The sequence below is a fragment of the Egretta garzetta genome, unplaced genomic scaffold (assembly GCF_000687185.1).
Source record: "Egretta garzetta isolate BGI_Z169 unplaced genomic scaffold, ASM68718v1 scaffold287, whole genome shotgun sequence".
Classification (NCBI taxonomy): domain Eukaryota; kingdom Metazoa; phylum Chordata; class Aves; order Pelecaniformes; family Ardeidae; genus Egretta; species Egretta garzetta.
In genome coordinates, this window is record NW_009260435.1 from 8,337,566 (window position 1) to 8,350,649 (window position 13,084).

Genomic DNA, 13,084 nt, shown 5'->3' on the forward strand with positions numbered 1-13,084 from the left:
TAAATAGATTCTGCATTTCTTCAGATCTGTTTAACACAGAAATTGAACGTCCACAGAACTCCTGCCACAAGTTGGTTTGACAGCTTGCCAGAAAGGTAGTTTTAGAATATGCAAAGAAGCAGCAGGGAAGCTTTTTAGTAAGTTTTTGGCATGTTGGCCATGGGAGCCTCCATTTTTACCTGAATGTACAATTCTTGAAATTCTTCAAAGAAAGCAATCACTTGCTTACAAAATAAACTTTTGTACACCTAGGTTCAGGACCAGACAGAATTTGAGAAGTGGAGGAGGGGAATCAAAAACAAAAAGGCTTTTTTCATCTTGGTCTGTGCACAGCAGAAGAAACTGTTGAAACGGCAAATAGAACAAGCATTCTAAGACAAAGCAGCAGATGGCAAACTGCATGACATGATTCCAATGAATGACTGAATTGTATGCTTTTTCCTCCCAGAAAGTTTCTATTAACAGTGAAGTACTCTACAGAACTGTAACTGCAGCACTTTGACAAGGACTCAAAAATCAAGGCATTGCTGCAGGTTTTTCCACTCCTGCATATTAAGGTCTCACAAAACTGTAATTTACATTTTGATTGCAATTGTAACACACATTTGGTGTCTCATTGAAAGATTCAGTATTTTAAGCACTGATAGCAGTGAAGGAATGGAACAAGAGGTCCTTCCTCAGGTGGAACTCAAGTGTCTGGTCAGGTACAGACAGGTAAAGAGAACTTAAGAACAGAACATGGATTCATTGCTTGCATTTCACAGATTGCAGCTGTGTGCTTGCTTGCATTGCACTAATTCCTGTCTGAACATTGCCTTTACCCTTTTTACTGCAGCATAACTTTTCATGCTGAGTGGACAGGGCAGGATTCACTGAAGCAGGAAGAGTATCCATTATCCAGAGGTAAAGGAAGAAAGCAATTATCTTTCATCTCCATATTCTATATTGTATGCAACATCTGTTCACTTTAAATTATTGTTTTAACAGGCTGCTGTGAAAAGCCATTATTACCACAAAACCAGATAAGCTGGTCACAGATCAATACAACTAGGCAGTAAGATGCTCTTGGCAGGAACATCTTTTTATGCTTGTGCTTCCCACAGAACAGCGGGATGCCAAAACCTTAAAACTGGGTGCCACAGAAGTATAAGTAGTAATCAAGTACAATTGTTCAGTCTCTGCTTATAATTCATCTTTACCCACTCAAGCTGTGTCATATAAACATAGAGTGGCGGATGCAATTTTTATTCCAGCAGCAGTTACACTATTTCAGTGCTGGATAGACTTCTCTTGAAACTTTGCCTCTGGCTTTGCTTGAAGCTTTCTTTTGCCTGAAGCTTTCTTTTGCCTGGTCATGGTGCTCTGTCAGTCTCAAAGAAGTAGTAATGGATGCATATGCCACCTGTAGGTAGAAACAGCACATCCAGGTGCCACCACACCACTAGATCTTTCTTCTAAGCCTCATGCTTTCAAGAACAACCATTCACAGAGGTTTCACCGCCAATAACATCACCCTCACTTTCCCCAAATAACTTCATAGCTTATTTCTGCACTGTGATGCTAGATGACAGATTTCTTCCAGACCTTCATTTTGTTCATGTGCATATGTTAATATATATCGCATGTGTAGACCTGCTGCTCCAAGCTTCAAATATGTTCCCCACTTTCCCTCATTTATACAAAAAAGACACCTCTGGCAGTAATATGCAAAACGCTTGCTCTCTTCAAGAGTTCATCTTTTCAAAGGTCCTACAGCTTAATATAGAATACAGAATGTCTTTTCAAAACAGTGTTGAGCAGTCTAGAAGGAGATAATGAAAGTATTCAGTCAGGATCATACTGTGCTGAATGCAGATTTAAGAAAAATGAAATCCACAAATATGTCGCAACTTGTTCCACCTAAAAAGTACTCTGCATGTTTGCAAAAGCTTTTCAAGATGCATGAAAGTGTTTTTTGTTGCAGAAATTAATCCTCTGGATATTTTGTGTGTAAATGAACTTACATTCAGATGGACAATCCCTAACAGACTACTGTTTTAAAGTTAGAAAAAGTAAAATTCAGGTGTCTTCAAAAACAAACCAACCCCTAAAGTTTCCTAGCAATACCAGAAGTTCCAAAGACAAGACATCTCACCTTTCACTGTCAGAGCTGTTTTCAGATTTTGCTCCAGATATTTGTATTTCATTTAATTCGAGTTGTTTTTGCAGCTGGTGACGTTCCTAATCAAGAAATGTTATCCTTCAGTTCTCCATATGTCAAAATGTAAAGGCTTCACAAAGCATATTTCATTGCAATTCAAAAGATCATTTGTGAAATTAAAATAGAAACTGATTAAACAAAATTAATGCGTTTCCTATAGCCAAAGCGCACAGAATGCATAAGAATAATAATCAAATTCCCAGCTATGCATGGAAATAAGATCAGAGTTTTCAATTTCCTATTTGAAGATGTATGGTTGTACTTTACACTGAATTTTTTTAATAAAAAAGATGAGTTATCACAATCTTTAGCTACATAAACATCAAACTGTTCATGTTATCCCTCAAAAAAGATCTCTCAATCCATGGCTGAGGTAGAAGGTATTGCTCTATTTTCTTCCCCAAAATATTCCTGTTTAATTTTTAGGTGACCACCAGCACAGTGCTTGTGAAGATCTATGAGGACTTGGGAACTGAGTCAAGACAAATTAACAGAGGAGTCTGCTACCCACTTTAATGGGAAGTTAAATTCAGGCATTATTAAGGTTTGCTCTGCAAGTATCAGCCAGATAAGAGCAAATTAAATAACCAATGTGAAGAAACTCATCTGTGCTTAAGAACTATATTGCAAGCCTTTATTCACTGCACAATACTTAGAAGTTGTAGGCTGAATCGCAGATTAAGTTAATGGAGCAACTAAAGGGGCATATTAAACTGAATGATTTCTCATTGTAATTACTAATTCTACTAATGGATTTGCAAGCATCAGACAGAAGGGGCTCAAATACAAATGCACATTAGACTAACCAGAGTCAAGCCAACAAGGCTGGCTCATAATAATCTATTTCTCAGTAACAAATATTTACTATACTAAACTAAAGTTGGTGAAAAAACACTTCACTTGTAAGAACAAAAGCTCGTATTGCCTCCACTTCCTAGAATGCTCTCTGCTTCTGTATTTTGGACAGCAAGGCACAGACCATTAAAGATAATGAGATGCCTGCTATTGAATGAAATGGGAAATGCCAAAATACATCCAAGAGCATGAGAGTCTTTTGGAAGGGCTGCTTATACCATTTAGAGTGACACTATTCAGTCTAAGGACTAAACAATAACATTCATTCTCAGCTGAATGATAAGAGAAAATGGAATTTCACTGTAACTGTTTGAGACAGAAGATATAAAGCTGTTTCAGATATCCAAAAGGTTCAACAAATGAGATTCAGATGCAGTGTACTATGCAAGAAGAGGTACTGTGATACTCTTAGGCTTAACAATACATTAAAATAATAATCATCTGACTACTAGTCAGGTGGAGCAAAGTCCATAAAAGAGAAGGAAAAGCAGGAAATAAAAAGAAGCAATGCAAAAACTGCTACAATTAGTTTTACAGTAGTGCTACCAGTGTCACAACAGGTAAATGTCTCAAAGCATTTCTACTTTGAGAGCTTTAAAAGTAATTTGTCAAAAACCTGCTCTCAATTACAGTTTGGTAGGGAATGTTTAGCTGGGGAGAGGAATTATTAAAAGTTTTTTAATGCTAGCAGGAAAGGAATAACCTAAGGTCTGGATTAAAAGGCAGTAAAAATTAGTTTTTCCTCCTCTCCTCAAAATATTCTGAGCCATAATCTAAATAAGATGGATATCTGCATGAATGATTAATTGGCTGCTACATACCCACAAAAAATCCTCAAAACATTTTAGTCTGAAGCTTTCAGTTTAGCATTTCATCCACATGTGGAGAAATTTGGAGACACAATTCCAATCAGTAAATAGTAAGGTCTATTCATAACTAAAACACATTTTAATGGACCTACCAACAGCATTTCTAAGAGACTTTGGATCATTTATGATTACTACTTCAGTAGGCTTAGGAGACCTTGCACACTGAAGGAAGACTGAATGGTCTTTTTAAACTCTTTCTTTAAATTTTGACACCTTAGGCAGCCCTGACTGTAAAGGCCACTAGAACCACTTTATCAAACTGTCTCTGTGGTAGTCCAGGGCCATTTACTTATATGGATACAATAACTAGGATGCATACAGCAATGGTTTCAACTGAGCAGTACCAAAGAAAAAAAAAAACATACACCCCCCCCAAAAAAACCCCAAACCCAACCATTTCCTTTAAAGGTGGCAATCAACTAACTCTCATACCTCTTCCATGCGTTCAATCAGCCGGTCGAGCTCACCAATTCTCTGGTCTTTTTCCTGTATGCTTGTTTCTGTAATCTGCATCTTCTTATTTGCCTCTTCAATAGCCTTCAGAAGCCGATTCGTTTCCTCCTTCAAATACAAACATTTACAGTCACATTAACATACAATATATTAATGAGGATTTTTTTTTTTGGTTTTTAGGCCATAGAGCCAGGCTAATAGCTTTTAAGCAGAGCTCAAAGCTTTTCACTACACCTGCCCAGAAGTCTGGAAGAGTTGTGACCCTAAAAGTGAATTGTATAGAACAAAAGATTTGGGGCACTTTGAAGTGCATATGTATCTGTAAAACATCATTATGAAAATCTGAGAAAAACTTGTACTCATTTCTTAGATATTTGTTTTCCCTTCTGAGGATGCCACGAAGTAACAGCATAAGAAAAATATGCTGTGTCAGAAGACAGCACTTTAGATACCAAAGTTCACCATGTTCAGCTTTGTACTTTCTCACATATATAACAATATGAATAGAAAGAGACTGGGGAATCTACCTTCAATCTCAGTCATTATCTATCTTTATCAGTTAGAAAAATGCAATGACAAACTGCTTATAGAAATGTTTTACTTGGGATAGAGGGAAACCAGGGTACAGGAGGAGTTCTTGCTCCAGCAGCGTCCAGTGAAGTTGTTCCCCCCCCCCACTTCTTAAATTACCACTAAAATTGTACATTATATTTTCCTTTTTTTTTAGAGAATTGGAAGTTAAAAACTCCAACTTACTTCATTTCAAACTTATCATTACTGTTACTGTATTTGAACATACTCTTTTCTCAGCCCTACAATCCCAAAAGCTTGGAAAGCTTAGTAACTGCGGCTAGTCACAGAGACAGGAGTGAAGGAACACGTGTCAACTCTGGAGTATTAAATGATTGAGAAGTGACACCCAAGTTAAGCACCACTCTTACAGACTGGCTATACGTACTAGTAGAATTTCTTTCTCAGCTTTATGTTTCTGCTCTTCTTCTCGCATTTTTTCCTCATACTGACTATACAGTTTTCTTGTCATCTCTCTCATGACTTCAGCATTGGCTTCCTGCGATGATTCCACCTATGAGAGGGGAAAGGATGAGAGTCACAGTTGACCCATCAGTCAGTACAGCACTGCTGGCAGCAGGAGAAATGAAGTTCACATGATGTGAGAATAACACTTTGAACTTCAGCTCCACCTTGTTATAGATCTGATACTGCTGAAGCAGATTTTCATTTGCATCAAGATCATTTACAACACCCTGCCAGAATACAAGTCATTCGAGTGTGTAGAAGTTACCATTTCATCAAGTTCCATGTTGTCTGAACTTCATTAGTCATTGCTTATCCAAGACCAGGCTATGCCCCTTTATTGAGCCCTTCCATAACAGCCTCTAAGTCACTTGCTTTGTTACCCCATTGAAAAGATATGGTCTCCCCCCATTTTACAGGATAGATTAGAGATGCTCTAGGCTCAACTCCTGTTTCTAAATGACCATGAACACTCAAAGCAATAATTATTTTAAGCTGGACCTAAGTATGTGTTGTTAACTAGAAGACACAGCTGTACTCTCCCTTCTCTCTCTTGCTTTTTCACATACTGCCCTTTGTGTAGGCACAAGAACTGGGGTGACCATGGAGCAACGCAGATCAGGGAATAATCAGACTTAAAATTAATATACTCAGGGGTGTGGAAGGGTTAATTTTTAACCACAGGACCAGAAACTTTACTATTGCTACAGGGAAGAGGGCAGGAATGGTAATTCAGAGACAGGATTTCCCCCTTATGTTGGCTCAAAACACTCACTGAACCACACCCTCGGCGATTAAACACCAGATAGGATATTTACAGCTTAAACCCATCTACTCTATAAACCACAATAAAAGCGAAGTAAAATAGCTAGTCCAGGACTTAGTTCTCTTACCAGAGATGCTATAAATCAGACAAGGTTGTAGTGAAATGCAGTGGGTGCTACAAAAATGTCAGGAAGAGGAGGAATAGACTGTCATCTGGGAGAAGAATAAAGTGTTCCCTGCTGATCACTACAGTTTACACAGCTACAAAATACCTGGTTCTGATGATTAAGGTTTTTGGTCGGTTGGTTTGTTTTGGTTTTTTTAATTTCAAGGACTGACAGATATATTCAATCCTTGTGTTTATCTTACACGGTGGGAACAAGCTGGTCTACTGCCCTGTAGGCATTTCATCCTTCAAAAAGTGACTGAGCTTGGAAGGACTCCACTTGTACTGCAATTGCCCCCTTTGGCATCTCACAGAGACCAACACTAGGGCAGGGTGCACTTTGTGGGAGGTACCGGAGTTAAATTAAGTTTCAGTACAACACAAAACCTTCCACATTTCAGGAAGCCTGAAAGAATCATATCATTCACAAAAAGTCAACAATCAAAATCCAGAGTCCTTAAGATACACTGAACTGGAATAGTATCTCTGGCACTGTCTCTCCATCATTCCTTTGCTTATAGCTTGAGCAATGAGGAAGGAAAAAACAAGCATAAAAAGGCAGACGCATCAGGGCATCTGTTAGAGTACTCTTAAGCAATGTCCCCAACCTCAGTTATTGTTATGGTTGTATGAATAAACCAAACCTACTTAATAAGCTACATGGGTGTGTTCTCCTACCCAGAAAATAATCGTGGCATATGATAGTTACTGCTCTTCAGTTGCCAGCCTCCTAGATTCCACACCATCCTCTTACATGCACCCCTGGAATTATGTCTCAGATGTCTTGGCATCTTTGATACACGATTCTATATCTAACTTTCAAAGACAGCAATGAGGCATTTTATCCACTAACTTTGTAATAAAGTGGCAACTTTGAAGGCAAAATTTAAACTTTTTCCTCATTAAGGCAGGGCATGTATTCTGCAGACCTTGACATGCTTGAAGATGAAAAAATCCTTAAGTGTTCAGTTGAACTGGGACTTAACCTGTGGTTCTCTGCCCTTAGAAGCAGACATACCTTTCCCTGACTTGTTGGTGCACGTCCTTAAGATTATAGTAAAGTCCAAATTGCTGTTTTGAAATCTTAATTGCATCAGCTTTGCCTTCTTCTTTTAATTGTTTTTTCCGGCTGACAATAGCAGACACAAAATACAGCTATTTTTATAGCCTGTAAAGCTTCACTATGAGAAGAAACTAGAACACAAATTGCAAGTTATAATACGCTTAATGTTTTCTCTTTTAACCATTCATCATTAAGTATGGATGCAAGTCACTAGAGAACCAAAAAGAAACATCTTCTCTGACAAAATTAAACATGAAAAAACTAACAGTCACCTTAATTTCACAGTGACAAATTCTGATACAGTACTATATCCAAATTAGTCTATTTTGAGCAATTTTAAGAGAGAAAAATGTTTCCAGAAGAGGTTTTTTTTGTTTGTTTTTTAGTTCTTTTTGTTTTGTTTTTGGTTTTTTTATGAGATTAAAAGAATACATCTGGCAGATGAGGGGAGAAAAAGGTCAAGTTTTCTGGCATATAAAACCTTCTAGTTTGTGTTTTATTCCCTTGTGTTTCTATGAAAGAAATAGCTTAATTCTCTTCCCAAGACACTTGCGTTAAAGCACATAATCTGCTGACCATATGCTCATAAAATTTAAGAGATTATATATTAAAAATTGTGCAATACCAAATAAACAAATTCAGCATCAAGAAATTCTTATAGCCCAGTGTAGAGTTATAATATTCCTTTACTTACAGTACTGGACACTAAAAACCATTAAATGGTTTGAATTTTCACCTGCCAACATCCCTGAATTGGTAATCCCATGTTATGGGAAGACTGACTGCTGCTAGCTAAGATTCTTTGTTATTAAAAGAGTATTGATTCACTGGAATATGTTAGCTCTAGGGAATGATGAAGGCATGAAGAATAAAGAACCTGTTATAAATAAGGCCAAGGAATTCATTTAACATTCTCCTAATGCACTTACTGTGCACTATTTTTAGGGGAGTTTATATACCGCACCTTTAGTTTCAGTAACTGATTTTCAATTTGTGCTGTTTCCAGTTGCTTTTGCTTCTCTCTCAGCTTTTCCATAGATTGCTCATGTGTATGTTTTAAATTCCTTATTTGTTCCCTTATATCAGTGTTCTCCAATGTAACATCCACTAGAGTTTTCTAGAAGAAAGAGGCAAACCACATATTAAAAATCACAAATAATTTGGTGAACTAATATAGTCAAGAGATTATGGAACAGACAGAACATTTAAGAGTGTCCTGATGTGTCAATGCACCATGGACAGCTTTGCAAGCTTTAACATTTAAAATTATGGCTTTTGTTGTATTTAGTTTGCTAGAAAGTCTTTCTGTGAAGAACATGCTCAGTGAAACCAAGTCGTGGATCACTATAAAAAAAAACGAAAGGTACATGGATACATTTCAGTATGAATGCTACTCCCAACAATCTTCCTTTCTGCTCTCCAAGGTCCATGCTATACACATTAAATACAGTAGCCTGAGAAAAACTGTGACATACAAGAAAGAAGGAACATTAAATTGTTCAGTTCAGATACATGGGAATTTGGAAATCTTTAAAGCAGAAAATTCATTCTCACCTTCTCCCTCCCCCTACATTTCACAGGTATGTAAAGTCTTAACAAGAGTTTAGCATCCAAACATGTCAATTCCATTTCAGGAGATATGCTGGTTTGTACAATACAGAACAAATCACATTTTCACCTCAGATATTTCATAGAGACATGACTAGTGGCATTAGTCTGCTGCCAATCTCTTCACTGTACATTATTTTTTAACAGGTTTTTAAAAAAACACAGGTGTTGGATTTTTTTTTCTTAGTTTCCTAAATTAGCTGCCTTAGATATCCAAGACAGTACTTTATAGGCTTGTTCAGTGTTAGAATCTATATTGTTCATCCATGTTTTATGTATGCTTTTAAATCAACATCAGAAAAGGCAGTTGTCAGCTGTAAAACAGCTATTAAAATGTACCTGCAAGTCTATTGATGCTGATGTCAAGGAGCTGTTCATTTCACTAAAGCTATCTAAGGCTGCAGCCTGCACTCGCACATGATTCTCTAAGGATTCCTGATGAGCATTTGTCACCTGAGCAGAAGAAAAAAAAAAGTTTTATATAGAATAATGATCAAGTTTACCTATTGTTTCAAAGGGAGCTACAGAAGAGAAAGATCCCATGGTTAATTTTCACAGTACTAGGATGCTTAAAATATACAGGCCTCAAACCATATTCTTGCACCTCAGAAACAAACAAACAAAACTTAGAATCCAATTCCAACAGAAATAAGGCACAAGTATCTATGTTTATTGCTCATTTGTGATCACCATAAAAGCTGTTCTTTTTGAAAGGACAAGAGGACACTTGGCAGATGCCTATTCAGGAAGTTTACATACACAAAGTGGATAGATTGTAAAAAGTCAGAGTGAAAAGCAGAAGAATGCAAGAAATTAGGAAATCTAGAAAGGTTTGGGTGAACTGTAGAATAGCCTTAATTAATAAAGAACTGACTAATCAGTTACATAAAAGAAGGAACATCGAGAAGATTTAAGGATGAAACAATATGAAGCAGGTAGAAGTCAGAAGAGAGCTTTGTTGTGTGAAAATTTGTTGTCTTCCTTTATGTACACACACATGCTTAAAAAGTAGAGGAGGGGGAAAAAAAGGCACAAAATTACATCATTTAAGAAGAGACCAAAACCCAAACAGTGTAAATGATTATTAATCATCCAATAATAAAGATTAAAAAATGTTACTAATGGAGGCCAGCCCAACTCACATTCCTTGATGAGCCAGATTTGTTTCCCCGATAAAAATGTAAGAATACTGGGGACTGATATGAAGAACAATTAGTGTTTAGTAACCAAGTCATACACAGATTAGGTCAGCATGGAGAGCAGAAGCCAAGTAGTTACTGTTAACCCTATATAAACGTGTGCTCATGTAAAAACAAACAAACAAACAAAAGCAGAAATGCTTCAGATGGATTAAGAAAGTTACAAGATAAGAACTTCTGTGAAGACACATACTGCCCAGGGCAGGATAGTGGAAGTACAAACTTCAAACAAACTTTATGAACAAAAAGTAGTGCTGGAAATTGATGCAAAAAAGGCATAGTGATTCAAAGCTGAAGCAAAGAGTATATAAAGGATTTTAAACAGGATTCCCAAATAGCATGAAAGATGGCAGTCATGTAAAACCAAAACCAAAAGCCAACCAACCAAACAGAAAAAGCATAGATTAGGTAGAACATTTGTGCTTTCCTTCAGGCATTCTACATTATTAAAAAAGGGGGGAGGGTGTCTTATAATGTGCCATTTATGTAAGAAGGAGTGCTTCATAAACTGCTAATTTGCTTCAGAACTAGAGATTCTGTCAGAGCTGGTCAGAGACCCTTAATTAAGAGAGATGTTCAGATTCATGCAGGATTTCTACTGGTCTGACAGAAGATGTGGAAGCGCAGAATATCACCACAGCTATTCAGTATCAGCAGCAAAGATGACAAAACTGCATCTGAATCAGCATTTGCCTACCTGCATACTGGGTGAGGGACTCACCTTGTTGGCATCATTAAGACTATTTAATACAGTTTACAGAAATTCAGTTTTCCCTCCCTCCTCCTCTCAAATCAGGGTGGTGTTTTGATTTTTGATTTGGTTTTTTTTTTTTTTGAGACTAGTTGCCATAGAATAGAAGTACCAGTTTAACAGTAAGTTCTGATCTTTAAACATAATACAGCATGCAGAGAACTGACAGTCTCCAAATGAGGATGGCAGAAGGGCACAAGTCAAGGTCCCAGTCCCTTGAAGTCAGAATACATTTAATTGCCAAAGCTTCATCTGAACCATGGCTGTGAAAATCAATGCTGAATATATAAAATCCACAGCAAGTTTTCAGGGAGACTTTTTGGACCAAAGAGCTCAGCAGTTTAATATGAAGGATACTTCTACAAACTGCAGCAGCTTTTATTGCTTAACCAGCATGCCAGAAGAAAGAAAGGTCATCAAATGACCATGGAAAGGTTCAATTAAGCACCAAAAGGTAAGTAATTTTTAGAACTGCCATGGACTTTAATACTAAAGAATATTGCTACTTCTTTTACTGTAGTGTTTAAACAAAACAATCAGTAAAACAGAGCAAAGTCTGTTGAAAAGACACCAACCAAGTTGCACATTACTCCTAATTATCTAAGTCATTTATTCAATTCACCTGGCAGCTTACTGGTACAAACATCTCAACTAGTTACTAATACACATGGACAATGCTATCAAGATCATTCTTTTATTTCCAAGAAGCAGGCAATTAGTAATTCCATATGCAAAAGCATCCCTGTCCTACTCTACCTTCCTGGAGGGGGGAGGGGGTAGGGGTGGGAGCGGAAAAAGTAGAGATGCCACATAAAACAATGAACTGGAGTGGTTTGAGAAATTACTTCTGTTCTGCTAAGGCAAAAAAAAAAAAAAAAAAAAAGGGCAAAAAAAAGACAAGAAACACAGTGCTGCGCAGACGTAGGAGGGCAACACAAATGAATGTATACTTACTTTCAGTTCATTCGTAAGCTGCTGTATTTTTCGTTTCATTTCATCATATTCACCATACATTTTCTTTCTTACTTTTTCTAGAGTTGCTCTCACCTGGTATCAGAAAAATCAAATGTCTTTAATGTATTGATTTTACTGTTTATACTAGTACATGATTTTTTTTTCCTATGTCCTTCATTGTTACTTTCAGTAATTTCCATTATTAATCTACCTTTTCATCAACAGCAATTTACTCTTAAGAACAAGACAAAAACTTAAGTCTCAAGACTTGTCTACATAGGGGTGATACAAATACACGTCTCTGAGTAAGCCTAAACTTCTCTGTACACACTTAAACACTTGTAAATTAATAATTTAAATAATGAATTTCAATTATCTGTAACTCTTTCTAACCTGATTAATAAAGGAATTAAAATTAATTTGAGCATATAATGTTTTCTTTTGGAAAAAAAAAAGGTTCTGCACATGGATTTAATATACATTCATACTTTTTAAAGTGCTTAATCAGTTTTTCCTGAGTATCCTTTGAAGATAAACTCTTTAATTTCAGACTTTTAGGCTCATATGTAGCTAAACAATATATTAGCATAGATTTACCAATGTAATTTCAAATCTGAAGAACAGAGTACTCAATTTGACTTTATTTAAGAACTATGGATGTAAATTATACCTTGCCTTTCTAAAAAAAGAAAATTATAAAAGCATGCTGGAAAGTAGCTTGGGTTTACACGCCATTGCAATCATGCACAGAACCAATCTTCTCAAGAGCACACATTGCAAGCACTAGTTAAATGTTTACCTACAGTCTACCTTTCAGCTACACAATTCGAACTCCTTCCCACCCATCCCCTGCCCCCAGCTCTATCAAACACAGACCTATTGCAGATAATCTAGGGCAGTGAGCTTACCTCATCTCTGCATAGGCTTGGGAAGGAGCGAGGGGAAAACATTAGTAGAGCCTTATACAAGAGGGGGTGTTTCTAGCAGCTCTGCAGTATACTCTCCCTCTCCCAGAAAGGGGGGCATTGGCCTCCAAATTTATACAAGAAGTAGGCACAAGCCTACCCCAAACTATGTGCTCCTTTTAGGATGAGAAACACGGAAGGAAGCTGACTCCTGCACTTCACCTCAAGAAAGTAGCCCTTGCCCTGTCCCTACCCACACAT

At 37.1% G+C, this 13,084-nt stretch overlaps 1 protein-coding gene across 1 annotated transcript in view; it reads right to left on the minus strand.

Annotated features, from left to right (window-relative positions):
* Positions 1–13,084, minus strand: part of LOC104130772 (myocardial zonula adherens protein) — a 55,764-nt gene that overhangs the window by 28,002 nt on the left and 14,678 nt on the right. Inside the window, exons 4-9 of the mRNA XM_035899539.1 lie at positions 11,919–12,011; positions 9,354–9,467; positions 8,371–8,523; positions 5,336–5,461; positions 4,357–4,485; positions 2,135–2,220 (exon numbers count right to left, since the gene is read on the minus strand). Of these exons, the coding sequence (XP_035755432.1) occupies positions 2,135–2,220; positions 4,357–4,485; positions 5,336–5,461; positions 8,371–8,523; positions 9,354–9,467; positions 11,919–12,011 (701 nt within the window). The remainder of the gene's footprint in view (positions 1–2,134; positions 2,221–4,356; positions 4,486–5,335; positions 5,462–8,370; positions 8,524–9,353; positions 9,468–11,918; positions 12,012–13,084) is intronic.